At 40.1% G+C, this 19,395-nt stretch overlaps 1 protein-coding gene across 1 annotated transcript in view; it reads right to left on the bottom strand.

The window, feature by feature from the left end:
* LOC149174639 (uncharacterized) overlaps positions 1 to 19,395 on the bottom strand; it is a 180,090-nt gene that overhangs the window by 102,209 nt on the left and 58,486 nt on the right. The window contains exon 5 of the mRNA XM_089419367.1: positions 16,362 to 16,572. Coding sequence (XP_089275493.1) covers positions 16,362 to 16,572 — 211 coding nt within the window. The remainder of the gene's footprint in view (positions 1 to 16,361; positions 16,573 to 19,395) is intronic.

Below are 19,395 nucleotides of genomic sequence, written 5' to 3'. Positions count from 1 at the left end.
AAGGGTTTTCGCTTCCTCTTCAAGGCTAGACGTTGAGAAAATGTGACTTGAAGGGCTAGATCTTACCCTCTAAAGCCTAGATCAGCATCATTCTCTTGAACGAATGGCCCAAAAAGTGATCCCTGCTTCAAACCCTTAAGCTATTACCTACACAAATGAGAAAAAGAGAGCCCAAAAACCAATATGTACAAAAAAAAAAACCAATAGCTATACAAAAATAATAAAAAAATGGGTTAGTTTAAAATACAAGGGCTAGTGGAAAAATAATTTACCAATATTTACAAAATAAAATTCGCTCTCATTAGCATGTTAAAATTTATGGCACAAGTAAATAAATTTGAAAATAATGAGAAAATGATTTTTTTTATTTTTTGCAAAGCCCTCCTACATAAGATTTTCGTTAGATCAAGACTTGGAGCCAAACAAGGGTGTGATCCCCTCACAGTCTGTGAACTTGGAGGCCAAGGGTTGGAGCAACCTGTAACTCAATGCACTTCAAATGATATATTATTAAACAAAAAGGGTTTGATTCACACAATAGATCTATAAGCCTAGAGATACCTACCAGACTTCGCTAGATCTAGAATGCTTACTCTAGCCTAACACCTAAGGCAAGATACCTATACCAATAGATGTTCCTACTACTAGCAATTGAAATAATAATCAACGTTAAAATAGTTCATAGCATATCAATAAAACATCCAACACATGCCATAAATCAACAAGCAAGAGACACCTTGAAATTGAACCCCACAGACTTTTTATTAGGTGCCAAGAAATTCGAGCAAAGCCTTGCTCAGTAAATCAAATAATTGTTACATCATTCAATGATGAAATGAGGAGCTTGATAGCTCCCTTATATAGAAAATGAGAGAATAAAACTCCTCCAAGTTGAAATAATGGCTAGTTGGGTTGATCCTTGTCAAAATAATCTCATCCATTGACTTCTCCTTTCAAATAACTTGATCTCCACCGTGGATTTAATTTTAATCTTTTCATTTGAGGAAAAAATCGAATCTCTTAAAACCCCTTTTTATTAATCCAAAAAATAATATTTTGGACTAATATCCTTAAAAAATTCACTTTGACTTAACCATCAAGGTCCAAGGGATCAATTTTTCTTAAAAAGATCCATTTTCCCCTTGGTGGAGGACCTCCAAAATTTAATTCCTTTTTGACCCATGAATTTTTTGATGATTTTCCACACGAAGAGAATTTAATTTCTCTAAAATTAATTTTTTGACTCAAATTTAATTAATTTTCTAGCTAATTATTTTCTTTTTTATTTTTGCCAAAAAAAAATTAATTAAAAGACCCAAGAGTGGATTAATTATTTTTCCACCCTCAAATACTTTAGCCATGGTGTCTAACTATGAGTAACCATGCGCTAAAATATTTTTACTAGATATTACAATTTAATTCAACCCTCGAAAGGGAAAATAAACATTTGACATAGACCCTCAAGACATTACCCAATTATGCTACAAAACAAATGATCTAGTATGAAAAATACATAGACTCGATAAACACTAGGACTCACCTAAGACTTTGTCAACAAAATCCACACTAGCTTTGGGGCACATATGGGAGAAAAACTCTTACGATTACCTATGTTTACAAACACACATAATTCGGGGAGGTTAAAAAACCCCCTAGGATTAAATCCTTTGACAAAAATCATAGGCTTACCTAAGTGTTGTTACCTTGCTTAATAGTCATACTAAAATCATTTACAATATTTTGCAGAATTTGGGTTTACAATGATAAAAATGATGTTGAATGATGACCATGATCTTCGAAAAAAAATTGTCCACTACTTTGAACCCTGCTTCTTGGACCGTCGACACAAGTTGTTAGGATATTCCGACACATAGGAAATAGTTAAGTACAGCTTGGTCTAGTATAGAGTTAGGTAAAGTGTGTTTCTTTACCGTTGTACATTTCGTAACTTACAATCCGACGGTCACGATATGTAGTGATCCGACGGTTCATTCTCTCCTCGGTATTACCGACACTTGATCCGTGGCTTGACACCCGATTGGTCCATGATTTCTATTTAAAGCGCATGGAAGGTCATTTGTAGGGTAATCCGTGCATGAGAAAAACATATGTAAATTTTCATTCTTTTATTAATAAATTGCCTGAAGTGGTTGCGTTGGCTCAGACTGTGGACTGTTTCCCTCTTTGAGGGTTTTAATCACGTCAAAAATACTGGTGTATTGATCTGCGATATGGTTGTGAGCGGTGTCCTTTGGTGTTCTGTCTGAGAAACTTACCCAGTAAATTCCTACACAAGTGTGGTCAAGAAGTCCTCGCAATGTATATTTTTTATTAAGGAAATTTAAGTTTATAGTAGCCATAGCTAAACCCTAAAATGAATGTGCTAGAAATACAAACAAGTTAAACAACTCTATTACGTGTGTTTTCAGCAATAAGAAATCACTGTGTCATTATGGTTCACTTGTCATTTTCGTAAGACGTGAATGTATAACGAGTTCATGGTCAGCCCCAAGGGTTAGCTCAATTGGTCGAGTTCTTGTTGCTAAGTACCTTGCCAATTGGGAGGTCACAAGGTCAATTCTCCTTGGCGCCCTTGGGGTTAGGCTTTGCTAGTTTAGCCAACAGGATGTGATCCCTTCAGGTTGATCTACCCAAATTTTCCCTCATCAGAAAAAATGAGCTCATTCTCACTTATTTCAAAGTTTGAATAGCAAACAAATCTACGAACATCGTTAAACTGCTCAATCAATAGATAGCACACCATATTAGCCAGGCCAATCCATCCTGACAATGATACAAAGAGTTCATTCTCAAATGATCTACATAAGGTCTAGATGATGACCGAGACCTCTCAGAATAATGTCAACCCATCCTCCTTACTCCCTCACATCCCCTGCACCTCCTTCACTAAAAAAAAACTATATAAGTGCTCAATTTGCAGATTTAGCCCAAAATTGAAAGTCATCTTTAAATTTTCCTTGAAATTCCTCGAATTAAAACAAATTTGTTTGCCCTGTTTTGAAATACAACAAATTTTGATTTTCAACATTTAAATTTGCCAAACTCAATGACTTAGATTAATACAACCCATTCATATGTGTCATTATATACTTATAATTAGGGCTAAGGCCACATTTTATACCATTTATTATATATTGGGATTATAGTTAAGGCTAACTTGGTCAAACTTGATATGTAGGCTCAATCACATTCTTGGAGTGTGTCCCTTCTTGAGAGAATAAAACCTTACTTTAATTGTATATAAATACACAACTAAAGCTCTTGTTTGTATCATCTCGTCTAGTGATCTTCTTGAGTGGAAATACAAAGTGTCATAAGCCTAAAAGCACTTAATTTTGCCATTTCTCTCTTGGGTGTACTAGTGTATATTTGTTCTCAGCAGTTTGTCCTCAACTCTCACTCTATCTCTAGCACACTAGACCTATCTCTCTCTAGCACACTTGTGAGGAGGCCATTTCAAAATTTTGGGCAAATTTGGTCCCATCAATTCCTCTATTACCCTTATTAATATTAGTAATACAACCCATTTTTATGTAACATTATGTACGTGTAATTAGGGCTTGTTGAAATTGGGTAGCATCGAGAGGCACTCTCACATGCCCTTGGTGCTAGGCTTGTGAGAGAGAAACACCCACAAAGTATGTGTGTGGGGCTTGGCACCTAAAGTCGAGGTTTTGGACCCAAAATGATGGGATCCTACGCTCAAGGAAATTCTGAATTATTGGTAAGTTTGAGTTGGAGGGCTCTTGAAGGAAAGGAGGGTTTCCTAAAAATCCCTACGGACAAGTATATAAAGGCTATTGGAGAAGAAGGTGAAGGACAATTTGTTATTGTCTGATGAGCTAAAAGGACCTAGTCACAGCCCAAAGGAAGAAATAAGGACACAAGAACAAAGGACAGCTCAAGAAGGGCAATTTATGTTGTTTTGTGGGTTGGGGTAAGTCGCAACTAAAGAAGGACAACCAAGGACTTAAGCAAGGTGTCAAGAGGCTTGTTTTGTGAGTTGGGGCCGCAAGAAGGGGCCATCGGCCTAATAGGGCAAAGGGAGGCCTATTGTGGAGGCTTCCGCTGTTAGAAAAGTTGTTGAGTGTCCTAAATGATTGGTTGAAGGCCACAGTGAAGTGATATAAACCTGCCACGTAAGCAGATCAATTTTTGAGTGAATCTAATGAGGATTAGTTACACTCTAGTTGTTACAACGATGTGATTTGGATGTTGTATGTGTATTTATTTGGGCAGTGAGGGCTTAGAGGACAAAGCCTCAGCCCTACATATTTAGTCAAAGGACAAACTTGTATTTTGGCATTTGTACAAGGATATAAAGGGCCATTATCCCTGGTATTGGAGCCCTGTGATTTTCTTATTAATGGACTGATAAGAAACAAGTTTGGGCATTAAACTCTTGTGTACTACCATTAATCTAAATGTTGTTATATCTCCATTGTGCAATATTTTTGAAGTTAGGCATTGCTAGTGCGTTTATGTTTCTAAATAAGACATAGACCAAACCTAGGATGCGTTGATTTCTAACATGGTATCAGAGCTACTATGAGGAGAAGTTAGGTTAGAAGTGTGAACAGGGATCAGCTCTAAGAGGGAGTTGAATTGTCTTGTTGTTGAATAAGGGACAGTTGGTTTCTTAGATTGTTGGGTAAGAATCCAATAGACAAGACGGTTTATGTCTTAGCGTTTGAGGACCAATTGGAAGGTCTATCCAACTACAGTTCATGGAAGGAAAGGATCAAGCTAGTGTTGTTGGTAAATGATCTGTGGGATTATGCCAACACCTAGATCAACGCACCAATTAATGCAACAGCTTTGGCTTTGTATAACCTAGCTGATGTCAAGGCCAAGTTCATCATTCTTGATAGAGTCAAGGATCACTTGATACCTCACCTTATCGAGAAAGGCATTGCATGGCACATTTGGGAAGCTCTAAAGCAATGTTTCAAAACAAGAAAGAGAACCAAAAGATGGTATTCAGAGAGAAGCTCAGGGACATCAAGATGGGAAGTTCGAGAACGTGACTTCGTATCTCACAAGGATTTCACAAGTTTGTGATGAGCTTATAGCTATAGGGGACAGTGTGGAAGAATTGGAGTTGGTGAGAATTGCAATAAAGGGCTTCTCGGACTAATGTTAGTCATTCATCAAAGTATTCTCACAAGAGAAACTTCCAAATTGAAATAAGTTAGGGATGATTTCATCCAGGAGGAACTTCAAGACGAAGAACCTCAACAGAAGAGTATTGATGTAGAGAATGTTGCCCTCGCTAGTAAGCTAAAGAAGGGGCAAAGAGGTTCATCATCAAGAAGAAGGACCTAAGCAAAGTGAAATGCTTTGCATGTGAAAAGTATGGTCATTATGCAAGCAAGTGTCCGCACAAGGAGGGAAAGAGAAGAAGTCTGAGATTGCGATCACTGCTCCAACTACAATCGACGAGGAGTTTTCTCTTTATCTCTCATTTCTCTGGGAGCACCATTCGTGAGGGTGCTTGGTTCATAGATAGCAGAGCATTGAAGCATATGACGAGATCAAAAGAAGCGTTTGCAAGTTTGACCGAGTGCGACTCTGACCTACATGTGAAGATTAGTGATAAGAGTCAACATGCAATCAAAGGAATAGTAACAAAACCATTCAAGATGGAGTCGAGTGGATTGCTACGAGTCAAGGATGTATGTTGGGTACCAAAACTCAGATGCAGTTTGCTTTTAGTCTCAAAAATTAAGGCAAAGGGGTTTGATGTTATTTTCTAGGATGGAAAAGTGATGCTCAAGCACAATGGATCCAACTCTAGCCCATGAGTGGTTCCTGGAGTCAGAGAGAATGGACTGTACAGGCTAAAGGGTAAGCCTATTAACCAAGGGAAAGAGGTTACTGAAACTCAAAGGGAGTCAAGTTCCAGAGGGAGTTCGCAAATTTAGAGGGATACTCGACAGCCCCAAAAGAATGCATCAAATGAGACTTCCATATTTAAGAAGGAACCATGGAATGGCTTATTGGCATATTTGGAAAAAGAAGCAAGAGGCATCTAGTAGCAAGGAAACTTCCAAGAAGGATTATGTTCTTACAGCAAGTTTTGCGTTCGTGACGAAAGATGAACCTTATGATGAATGTTGGAGACCAACAGTGGAGGATGATTGTGTTCCAGTGTGGGAAACAGAGAGACTTCCAAAGAATTGAAGTACCTCCCTCCCTAAGAGGGAGTGTTGTAATTGGGTAGCATCAAGAGGTACTCTCACATGCCCTTGGTGCTAGGCTTGTGAGAGAGAGACACCCACAAAGTATGAGTGTGTAGGCTTTGCCCCCAAAGTCAAGATTTTGGACCCAAAGTGATGGGGTTTTGTGCCTAAGGAAATTCTAATTTATGTTTAAGGTTGGTTTGGGGGTCTCTTGAAGGAAAGGAGGGATTCCTAAGAAGACCCAAGGACAAGTATATATAGTAGCCAATGGAGAGGCTATTGGGGGAAAAGGTGAAGGACAATTTCTTCTTATGTGAGGAGCTAAAAGAACCTAGCCACAACCCTAAGGAAGAAAGGAGGACACAAGAGCAAAGGACAACTCAAGGAATATAGTTTTTGTGGTTTTAAGGGTTGGAGTAAGCCGCATTTGAAGGACAGTTGAGGCCTAAAGAAAGGTATCAAGAGGGTTGTTTTGTGAGTTGGAGAAGGCTACAGGGTTGCAAGTCCAACCACAAGCTTGGTTAGGTACACTGAGGCCTGTTGTGGAGGATACTGTTGAAAAGTGTAACTAGGTTCGGTCTTCATAATGACATGTGTAATTGTGATTATATGTAATTGATGTAAAGAAGAAAAATAAAATTATTATTGTAATGCTTGTCTCATTCATGGGTTTCATAAGCAAGGAATTTTATTTTTAATGATGGCTCCCATTGTAAGCCTTTAGGTTTTTAGTCTATTGAGTCAATGTCAAAGTTAGAAGACCCATTTGGGCATGTTACACATTGTAAAAGGATATTTATTTGTGTCATAAGCCCTCCAAGACCTTGTCAGAAAGTCACCTTGAATTCGGCCTAAGGATGTTTCCAAAAAGGCATGTCGGCCTAGGCACTTGTTCAAGTCGCCTCATTTTTGGATGCACTGACTACTATATATAAGCAGCTCGGCCTTCATTTGGGGACACATAATTTTGGTCAATCAAGAAGAAAGAAGAAGTGTGAGAAAGGTGAAGGAGGATAGCCATATAACCAGCAATAAGAAGGAAGAAAAGATTGAATCATTTGGCACTATCTTTGGGCTAGTAACCTTCCACATGTTGCTGAAAAGCTAAGGTTTTGCAATGGTGTCATAATAGTCCAAGAGAAGGTTATCTAAAGGTCTCCAAATCAGTTCTATTGCTAGCCGAGTTCATCTAAAGAAGTCTCCAAATATAGCGAAGAGAGAAAACACCTCTAAATTTGTTCCTACTCCTCACACGTGTGGAATTGCAGTAGTACGGACTGCAGATCTGTGTAAAGAGGCTAAAGTTTCAAGGTAGCCAAGAAGTGCAGTGAAGGAAGTTCAACTTGCGTTGACTTGTGCAAGAAGGAGAAGCAGCGAAGAAGGATCTTATGACTTGGTCTTAGAGAGGTCATTTTTTCAAGGGTCTAGGTCATGGTCTTGGTGTTCATCAATTGAAGTTTCTATAAGAAGAAGAATTTGTTTGGGTTTTCCTCAAGTGGGAGAGGTTTTGGCCCCTGTTGATAGCCTACATTTTGTGTCTATTGTCTCTTTATTGTTCATGCATTGGCAGTTGTTTGATGAAGAACACTATAATAATCTAAGAAAGAGAAGATCCTAATATAAAGAAGTAAAAAGCATTCACAAGCAGTTATCATTAATAGAGAAATCACCTAATCTCAATGCCCTAGATTTCTCAATAGCTACCAATATCAAAAAAATTGTTGAGTGTACTAAAGGACTAGTTGAAGGCTACAGCTACGTGATATCCCCCTGTCAGCTCAGCAGATCAGTGTTTGAGTGAATTTAATGAGGATTGGTTATGCCCTAGTTGTTACATCTATGAGATTTGGATGTTGTAGGTGTATTTATTTGAGCAGTGACAACGTAGAGGCCAAAGCCTCAGCCCTAGGTATTTAGTCAAAGGACAGACTTGTATTTTGGCATTTTTGCAAGGAGCTAAAGGGCCATATCATCCCCGGTATGGGAGCCCTGCGATTTTCTTATTAATGGACTGATAAGAAACAAGTTTGGGCATTAAACTCTTGTATACTATCACTGATCTTATTGTTGTTATATTTTCGTCGCGCAAAATTTTTGAAGTTAGGCACTGCTAGTGTGTTTATGTTACTAGTTATTTCATAGACCAGATGTAGGGTGTGTGGATTTCTAACAGGTCTAAGGCCACATTTTATATTATTTATTATATATTGGATTTATTGTTAAGGCTGACTTGGTCAAACATGATATGTTGGCTCAATAACCCTCTTGGGGTGACTCCCTTCTTGTGAAAACACCCTACTTGAGTTGAGTATAAATACACAATCTCTCATTTGAATCATCTCTCTTGAGATCTTCTTAAGGGAAAATACAAAGTGTCATAAGGCTAAGGGCACTTAATTTTGTTATTTTTCTCTTTGGTGCACAAGTGTATTTATGTTTTCAGCACTTTTCCTCAATTTTCTCACTCTATCTCTAGTGCACTAGACATATCTCTCTCTAGCACACTTGCGAGGAGGTTATTTCTGAATTTGGGTGAGATTTGGTTCCATAAATTCCTTTGTTGACCCTTATTAATCTTAGCAATACCATCTTCAATAACAACCTCATGAAAAATTGGCATAAAAGGAATTTCGTAGATGTCAGAATTGAGGACTAGAAGAAATATTGTGATCGTTATTTAACAACATGTTGAACTTCCTGGAGCTAACTCTCAAGCCTATGTAATGTTCCAAAAAGGAAATCGCAGTGCTAAACAAGCAAAATACACATACGACACAGAAAAATTCAGAAAACAAATTAACACACATAAAATTGCACCAGAACTGTGCCAAACTGAGCTATTTTATTATCAAAGGTGTACAATAGTACAATAAACATGGCTTTCCAAAGCAAGCTATACAATAGCAGGTGAGAAAATTGTTGCTCAGATGCAAAGGAAAGACTTCTCCTCAATGTTTTGCGCTAGCCCTAGAAATTTTGCAACTGTTGGCTAGAAGAAACCCCTGTTTGAGCCTCCAAAAGTGCTCAGAAAATTCTACCAAATTAATCTTGAGCTCTCCACCAAAAACCCATAAAGGGTTTGGCCTATCTCCAGGCCAAAGTCGAACCCACAAAATGGTGCAAATTCCCCAGCTAACTAGGAATTCACCTTATTATAAGAATTAGGATTTCAGGCCTGAATATCACTTGAAATATTCTGTAAAATTAGTCAAACTCCTCTCAATAAACCCACAAAAACCTAGAAACGGTTTGGCCAGATTTTGATCTTCAAAAATCGACCCCCAAAAAGCCCTACGCCCTCCAAAACCACTAAAATACATTGACTATTAATACTCCAGCAAAATCCTCCCCAAACACTCCAGAAAGGTAGCAATCACCTCCACCAATACTTCCCTTATTTCTCCCAGCAAGGAACGACTCCAATGGTTGAGTCTCCACCCACGTGTGCCCAATCTCTGCCTTTTACACTGGCCCCACGAACTGTGAAATCCTCATTGAAGAAAGTTATCACATTCAACCCAAAAACTCAACCAAGTGAGCAGAAAATCACCAAAGCTTCTCTCCCAGAATTTCTCCCGACAATAACACCTCTAAAGAATGCAAAGGACCTCAACTCGATTTCCCCACTGCGTCCTCTAGAAATACGCACCACTAGAAAAACTCTGAATGCAAATGCTTGAAATCACAGTGAAATTCACCTTCGTAAATTATAGAAGAGCCTCTCTAGGGTGGCACTCGAAGTCCCCCGAAGAAAGGGTGACTTCTCCGCTCAAAAAACGTGTACTAGACAGCAAGTGACCCAGCTAAGCAGCTTGAGCAACTAAGAAGAAATTCGATATGCCAAAGATATGAAATGAACAACATTGTCTCCTTTTTATAGATTTCGTGGAGCTTTTTTCCCTCCTTAGTGGGTCCCTCACTAGGCCTTTGATTTTACCTCTCATGCATTTCGAACCATTGGCTTAAGGAGTGCATATTTCCTTGTGTGGGTGGTCCCACATGCTACTAACAAAATCCCAAAGTAACTTACTTCTAACTCCTAAGTCTTCTAATAAAAATGAAATGGGCCCCATCACCTCCAAAATTGGACCCAAAATGTAGAAATTAATCATGTTCCAAAATAATTTAGTAAGGGACATTACAGTCCTCCCCTCCCAAATGTTGCTTGTCCCCAATCAACTTCAGTGTTAGATGCTCAAGTATGTGCTCGCCCTCCCAAGTAGCATCCTCATCGAGCAAGCTCCTCCAATGCACCAAAAATTGCTTGTCCTCAAGCAGTGTATGAACAAGTGCCCTCTTTAAGTGTGGATTCCCACAATCTCTGCAAACTTCGCTAGGGTCCCAAATATGCCATTGGATCGTCCCTGATCGTTGTACAATCCTATAGTGGAGTCCCTCGATACCAAGATCCCAAGCCAACCTAATCAACGTGAAGCACCCCTTGCTCCACTCATTATCTTGCCAAATAGGGGCTTTAGAACCCCTCTGTCTACTGCCAATAAGTAGAGCATCTTGACGATGTAAAACTCTGTCCAAATCCTCATGATGTTGCCCTACCGAATAATCCACCCCATGTACTCTGAAGATACATACCCATGTGAATGAAGCCTCTCTTGCATGAGCTCCTCCTGAAATCCTCTTGTTAGCCATCCTGCCATGTGATGAAGTCTCCCACGCCATCAGCGAAGCATGGAAACCTGGTGGAAAATCTAGATGACCCTCTCCTGTAGAGACCAACTCACCCCTACTGGTAGTTGAACCGTTAAGTACTATGATGCTAGGGCCCATGCCCAACATAACAAGAAACTATCATGTTGACACGCTGGTCATCACTAATCATCAAGCACGCTCGTACCATAACCTATTCTCGCATAACTCTTGGCCACAGTCTATGTGATGATCGAGGTTATGCCCAACCTGCCAAAGCGCCTCAATAGTGCCAACGCTTATTGCCCCATGTTTGGCCCCAATCCTAAGCAACAATCTACCTCGCCCTATGGTGAGGGCTTTGGTGACTCCCCATGTGTTTGCCTGTGAATGAATCAGTTTGCATGTTATTTTGACTAGGCTCACTGAGGAGTGGAGTATCCCACCAATCCACTGGATCCCATAACCATATTAGAGGTCCACAACCCCAAATCTTCTCTTCATGTTGTTGTGTTAAGTTGCTAGTTGTTGGGACCCCTCTATGCCCCGTCTCTGTCTCTTGTAGGTATCCAATAGGTAGACACCGAGCATCAAGAACCTGTGTCACAAATAACCAACTGCTCTACACCTGCCAAATCACACAGCAATATTTGTTATTCCAGCTCCTGATGATGTGCTCGAGTACTGTCAAAAGCCTTGACATCATCCTATTGACAAGGACTACCATCCCCTGCACCTCATGCTCCCCTAACACCTCGAGATGTCCAATTGAAAAAGCAACACGCAACTCCCTCTCGGTCGCCTCCCCAAGTGTGAGCCCAGGGGTGGAACATATGCTACCTTGACAATCAACCACGCCATCCCTAAGCCTGTATCCATCAACTCGTGCACCTACCAAGTGTCTCAATTGGAGAGTCTCCTTTCGACCCATGACACAAGGTGTCTCATCCAACTGCCTACAGTGAGCCTCCCAAGCCCTGTTGCCTGAATGGAGAGTGTGAAGGCGCAACAAACAAACACTCTGCAACTGTAAACAACACTAGAGGAGGATGGGTATGATCAAGTGTCTGCTAGAATGCTCAAGTGTAATCCTACAGACGAGCCCCTCTCTATCTCGGATCTGCTGATGACCCCCTCGAAGCTCTATCTCCCCTAAACATGGTGTCCCCAGATGCTCAACAGTGTCCTCATCAATCCTGATGGGTTGCATCCAATGGTACATGTAGTGCCCCTATCCATAAGTCCCCTGTGAGGCAACGCTCCAAGCGCCCGCTGCGCAACATTATCTCCCACTGCATACCACCCAGTATCACTGCACTCCTTGACATGCCATTGTATGCCGCAACCTGTCTCGGTACACCACTAGATACTCCTAACTATGGTTATACCATCTTGTATCGTCCTATGCCACTGCATCTGTCAGTCCCCACATGTTCTCAATGTGATCTTAGGCACTCCCACTCCACAGCGCATTCCAACATACTTCGGCACACCCCCATGCATCTCCATGCCCATTTGCAGACCATTGCTCCAAGCTAGATGCTCCTACCCATCCTTGGATGTGATGGCCTAAAGCTATGTCCATATGCATCGGCCCACATCCAACCTATATCATCACCTCCAACGTTGCATCACCATGCTCTTCGATGAGGGGATATCCCCTCCAAATCCTCTCTGAGGGGCCCAAGAAGTGAATCTCTCTAGGCTCTAGTAGTGATGCTACTATTGCTCTACTCATCGGTGTCCTTCGTGCCTTACACAAGTGTGAGGAATCCCCAACTCCATACAAGCCACTATCTGGTGGCTTGCCAATGCCACCTTCTCTGACAAACTCCTGCCAAGGTACACTAATCATCCTATGCCCCCACATATGGCCAACATGCCAAGACAACTCATGGAGTTTGCTTGCTCCCCTGTCTGCTTGACCTGTCACGATTGATGTCCAAAACTCTGGTGGGAATATGAGAATGGGGGTGAGTCCAAACATTGGATCCGCCATCTTGCTAATACCATGACCGACCCAATCCATGGAATGGTGGGGAGTCCCACCTGGGTCCCAACGATGATCTATCCCTCGAGCTTCTCTGGAAAACCACAGCCCCTGCTAAACTAAGCTCATGATCATGGATGTATCCAAAAACCTAGTCATCCCTATCATGTACCAACTCAATATCTATTGCCACCCAACCCCATGAGAGGGATCAAATGCAAGAGTCCCCGAGTACATAGCAAGTCCATCATGCGAGTGTTGCGCCCTACGCAACTCTTGTCGCCTCGTGTGGCTGACTCGGTCACCATATACAACCTATCTAGGTAACCGAGCCAATCTCCCTCCAACGTGCAAAGGTAACCTAACAACACTGCAAGCCCCATCTACATAAGCTTGAAGAGAGTTACTCTCTGGAAGAGACTGCAACTATGTTGGTTGCCTACGCATTTATCTGCTCCCTGTTGATGGCAAGTCCAGCAGATGATTGCTCATCCCCTTCTACCATGGGCACAACAGGAGTCCCAAGTTGTCCCTTCACAAGTAGCTCATCGAGCATAACAATATCATCTAGCTCACGCTCCTCAAGGTGCTCTCCATACTGTTGTAGGTAGCTATCATCTGAGAACTCCGTCACGGATTTGGGTGCCTCTAAGGCTCTATGCCCATCAGCACCTCATTAATGGAGGTCTCCGAGCTCCTCCCTAATCTTTTGTGGGTTGCCATCACCTGAAAATCCAGACATGGTCCTGACACCTCATCAATGACAGACACCACATCATCAGATGACTCTATAGGTGTATGCTCCAGTTTCTCCATCACGGTGTCAACCGGTGCTATCAAAGAGGTCTCCAACAATGGTGACTCATGTGCTACACTAAGTATATCAATGTGCTCTTCATGACCCTGCGTACCCTTGGCCTCCTTTGTAGGCCCCTGATGTCTAAAACCAAGTCTTCAACAACAAAATCATCTCCTTGACTCACCCTCTAATTGTCCCTAGCCTGCTTACTCCTTTTCAAGAGATCCAGTGCCCTGATTCTGTCAGCTTTCCCCACATGGTGTAGATGGTTGTACTCCCATAGCTTGTGCACCTCTAGTGTCTATGTTGTAAGGACAAGTATGGATCTGGTCTGACACCTTCCTCAACTGAGCCAACCTCTCATCGTTCCAACAGATTTCGCCCCAAAATTCCTGCATATTGAATCTCCCATGACCCATGGGTGGTGTACAATGTAACCTGTAGTTGTGCATGCATGCCCAAATCTCCCATGATCTTACTGGCTACCCACAGCTAAGCCAAGATCATGCTCTGATACCAATGTAATGCTCTAAAAAGGAAATAACTGACAATGCTAAACAGGCAAAATACACATACTACACAGAAAAATTCATTCAACAATTAAACACCCATAAAATTGCACCAAAATTGCGCCAAACTTAGTTATTTTATTATGAAAGGAGAGTACAATGCATGGAATGTGTGCACTTGGCTTGCCAAAGCTAGCTAGACAATCCCAAGTGAGAAAAATGTTGCCCAGATGCAAAGAAAAGACTTCTACTCAATGTTCTACGTTGGCCCTAAAATTTGCAACTGCTGGTTGGAAGAAACCCTTGTTTGAGCCTCCAAAAGTGCTCAGAAAATTCTGCCAAAGCAATCCTGAGCTCCCCACCAAAAAACCAGAAAGGGTTTGGCATATCTCCAAGCCAAAGTCGAACCCACAAAATGGTGCAAATTCCACAACTAACTAGCAATTCGCCCTGTTATAAGAATTAGGATTTAAGGCCCGAATATCACCTGAAAAAATTTGTAAAATTAGCAAGAGATTCCTTTCAATAAACCCACAAAAACCCATAAGTGGTTTGGCTGGATTTTAACCTTCCAAAATCGACCACCAAAAAACCCTACACCCTCCAAAACTGTTGAAACACACTCACTGTCAATACTCCAGCAAAATCCTCCCCAAACACTCTGAAAATGTATCAATCACCTCCACCAAACTTCCCTTATTTCTCCCGGCGAGGAACAGCTCCAATGGTTGAGTCTCCACCACCCACGTGTGCCCAAACTTTGCCATCTACGCTGGCCCCAAGAATTATAAAATCCTCACTGAAGAAAGTTATCACCTTCAACCCAAAAACTCACCCAAGTGAGCAACAAATCAACAAAGCTTCTCTCTCAAAGTTTCTCCCGACAATAGCAGCTTTGAAGAATGCAAAGGACCTCAACTCGATTTCCCCACTACATCCACCAAAATACACACCACCGGAAAAACTATGAATGCAAATTCTGCATATCACACTAAAAAACACCTCCAGAAATAATGGAAGAACCTCTCTAGGGTGGCACTCGAAGTCCCCCGAAAAAAGGGTGAATTCTCCGCTCGGAAAACTTTGTGCTGAACAACAAGTGACCTGGCTAAGCAGCTCAAGCAACTAAGAAGAAATTCGATATGCCAAAGATGTCAAATGAAGAGTGTTGTCTCCTTTTTATAGATTTTCGGGAGCCTTTTTATAGATTTTGTTGCGTGGGCCATCAATGCTTTGTACGGGCATCTAGAAGATGGTTGACCTGAAAGTAAGGAATTGTCATGCAGTTAAAAAGACAAAGACTAAGGAGGTCATCATCCAAGCCAGTGGTTCCGCTCATACTAGTTAGTCCTGTTTCCTTATGGTTTTCATTTGCTGTGTGGGAAAGCTTTAGTGCTAGGCTTTGTGCCCATCTTATGTTGTGTCTCATTATATACTTCCCATTACCTACAATCTATTGTTAGTAAGCTTTTACTATTAGGCTGTCCCACATGTTTTGTTCTTAGGCTCTTCTATGCTCATTGCTATGTTGTTATTCAACTCACTAGTCTCTGTCTGGAACTATCAAAGAATTCTCTAGTGAACAGCATGATCTACAAGGGCCCATTATGATTGCTAAGGTAATGGCTTGGGCCATCGATGCTCTGTGAATCTAAGCAAATTTGTAAGCTATGAGTGGGCCTAACAGTTAAGAACACGAGTTTCCTCCTTGAAAGTCACAAGTTCAAATCCAAGGGGGATAGGGTATGTACCAATGTTGCAAACATCGGCATCGGGATCAAATTGGCGAGGGTCCAGAAAACCAAAATATCGTAAAAATCGGAAAAATATAGGAAAATTTTGGCAAACATCAGCAAAATTAAGATACCACCAAAATATCGGTAAAATCGGCAAACAATGGCTAGGCCAAAAAGTCATAATTTCGAGATTTTATCACGATAAAATCAAGATGTTTGCCACACTGATATGTACATCTCCATAGACAAAGCAATAAAATCACTAAACACAAAGTGTTACATGCATCAATTTGGTGTTTGGCTCTGTGACCTTAAGATTAGATTATTATTATTATTATATTATAAATATTCTCAATATAATATAGATTTACTTTCACTTATCAAAAACTAAATTCAAGACTGTATATTTCATCACCCTGATAATACTAGCTAGGTAATTCAATGCAAAGAGAGAATATTTGGAGGCAGAGTCATTACCATATAAAGACGAAATTGCTTTCTTTCTTTTTTATCTTGAACGGTAATGATAACTTTCTGCCTTGTAGTAGACAACTTTGATGCATCACAAACTGCAATGTCAGCATCTGACTTTTCAGATTTCTGAAGCTCCCTTTTAGCAGACTCCTCCAATTTCCTTAGCATGTCAGCTGAATCACTCGTCAAGGAAACCAATTCCTCTCTCTTTAATCTGCAATACATGGTACTGACAAGATTCAATAAAAACTATAATCACAACAGTGAAGGACTTGTAACTATCCTTGTTTAATGCAAGTGGAAACAACAAATCATCCACAAGAAATCAAAATTAGCTTCACGAGACTGCTTCTTAACATATGTTAATAAAAAACAAATCAAAATTATTTTCACGACACTGCTTCTCAACATATGTTAGCAAAAAACAAATCATAGGTAAAAACTTAAATGAATCCGATTTGTCTCAAGCTGGCAATTTTAGTTTTGCTTTTATTCATCTGCTAAGGGGCTCTCTTTCTCATATTCTACTTTCTTTCTTCCATAATGATTAATGCATCTGGTACTCACCTTACCTTAAGGATTTCCAGTTGATTTCCCCATTATTGACAAGACGGACAAAACTTTACAAGAATACTAACATAACATGTACGACAGTGGAGGTAATATCAAGATGGGATACAGGCCTGCTACACATTGTGTGGTCCCATGAATGGCTTTGAGAATAAGGTACCAGCTTCCAGGCCCAGTAATAATAATTAACTGAAAGCAGAAGATAGATGTTTAACACTGAAACGCAAATGTTGCAACCTGTCCAAATACAGCCCCAGATATTTTGGAAACCATGAGTGTAATCTCTTTAAATGGGTTATGATTTTCAGTATATATTCCCTCAAACTTGATGCCAAATTTTAACACGTCATTTTGCACTGAAGAATTTTTCCTAACTTCATGTTTGATGAACAGGAAGCAAAAGCTGGAGGTGGATGGAAATGATCCAAAACGAAAAGCAAAAGATGAGAAAGAAATTACTAATATAGATGACAAAGCCAAAAAGTAGACTTCAATATTTCCCTTGTTACCATGCTGCCATGCTGGAATATTACACAGCAATAATATATGTATACAATAAATTGATTGTTGAATGATGTTTTTTACAATGAAAGCCCTGGCTTAAATATAGCCTTGGGTGCCTTTTATTTAACAAGGGGTCGTGATCTTTGACCGTGGCCCTTTACATAATTATATTTATTTTATTATTTTTATACATAACATTGTCTTCCCCTCAAAAGAAATGCTTTGTCCTCAAAGCATAGGTAACGAGGGATGTTGTTAACGAAAATCTTCCATCTCCCAAGAGGCTTCCTCCGGTGGGTTCTTCCACTTAATAAGATATTCTTTAATTACTCGTGATTGTCAATTCTTTTCTCTAGTGGTAACAATTCCTTCTAATGTGGGGAGTGTCATTTGTGCTGCTTGGTGCTTACCTAGTGCCTTCTTGAAGCAAGATATATGGAAAACATTGTGAATGCAGCTTTTATCAGTAACGCTCAGGTTGTATACTACTTGGCTGATCTTTTTGTTAATCTGATATGGTCCATAGAACATAAAAACATGGATTAAACCATATAACATCATTCATCTAGTAGTTATAATCTTCATCAACCACAAGTCCACAAATTACAAGTTCTCATTTATATAGCACGTAAGGGTGCACATAACCAAAATAGTATCGAGTGCAATCCATCTCTGAACTGAAAATACATCAACAAATAGACTCTAGATAGCCTCTAACATCCAAAAAAATCATTCTACAACAAATACCTACATATCATCAAAATCATTGCCTATCTTGGGATCTTTGTCATTAATATCACCTTCTAAGCATTAACATAAAAAATAGCATGTCAAGTCAAGATTTTGTTTGAGTGATGAGTACAATTTTAGTAGGGTCACGATAGAGGAGTTCGATAACCTATGTCACTAACATCAACGTACATAGAGAGCTTGGTGCTCTTGATTAAATATGAGTTTCATACCCTAGTACATGACAAAATCCAATGGAAACATTACAATCTCCCCAATCTTGAAATCCTGAAAAGCTGATAAGTCTGCTGTATTTTGAGTGAGATCTAAAATTTTACTTTCTCCATATGAAATCCAGTGAGGTTGGAACCACTCTCAAACATCCTAAGTCATTTCATTGTAATGTTTAAAATTTTAGTAAAAGGATGAAAATGAAAAATAAAGGAGAATGTCACATTTACTTAAAGAATTTAACATTACCATTAATTGCATATCAATACTAGGGCCATAGGCTTGAATATTAGGTTGCCCCACTCAAAAATTCTAATTTCCAATCTTCAATAGCTCTCTCTATCACTTTTGAATTGGCAGGGAGCGCAATTTTTTTTAGGGAGGGCACTCCCGCTCGAAGCGTGCTTCGAGAGCAGATTCAAGGGGGGGTGCTCCCCCATAGCCTTGATAAGAAAAGCACCTCAAAGTGTTGCTTCAGTTTCAGATCAGCAATTATTTCATGGTTTAGCAAGAAACAGATTTCAATGGTGCTAAATTCAACAGAGGTCGAGTGTATGGTTGCAAGTATAGCAAACTGTTTGTTGGTTGCTTGATAGCGAATAGGCTTATCATGTGTTTGATTCGCAAAAGCAATGGATATATGGGCAAGTTGTCTACTCTTTTAATTGATATTTGTTGATAGTATATGCATTACAATTGAAGCTATCAAGTAGAAATGTAAATTGACCCCTCAACCAAATTCCAGCAACCTTAACTCCAATAGGTGCTATCAAAGTACATTGAGGATATATAAATATACACTGATTTTATGTGAAACTTATTGCCTTGCAGATCGTGGCTACAATTCTTCAATGGCAACGAAGAAACTGTAGACCAATTAAACTTTGCAATTCAACTACCCATGATATCTCATGGCAGTGATTTCTTAGCTTTAAATTGTTTGGTGGCTGCTTGATAGTGAATAGGCATATCATGTGTTTGATTCACAGAAGCAACGGGTAGA

Source organism: Pinus tabuliformis, chromosome 4_1 (assembly GCF_031772625.1).
Source record: "Pinus tabuliformis cultivar Carrire ecotype Pingquan chromosome 4_1, CPIR1, whole genome shotgun sequence".
NCBI lineage: Eukaryota > Viridiplantae > Streptophyta > Pinopsida > Pinales > Pinaceae > Pinus > Pinus tabuliformis.
This window is presented reverse-complemented; position numbering and strand designations above follow the sequence as displayed.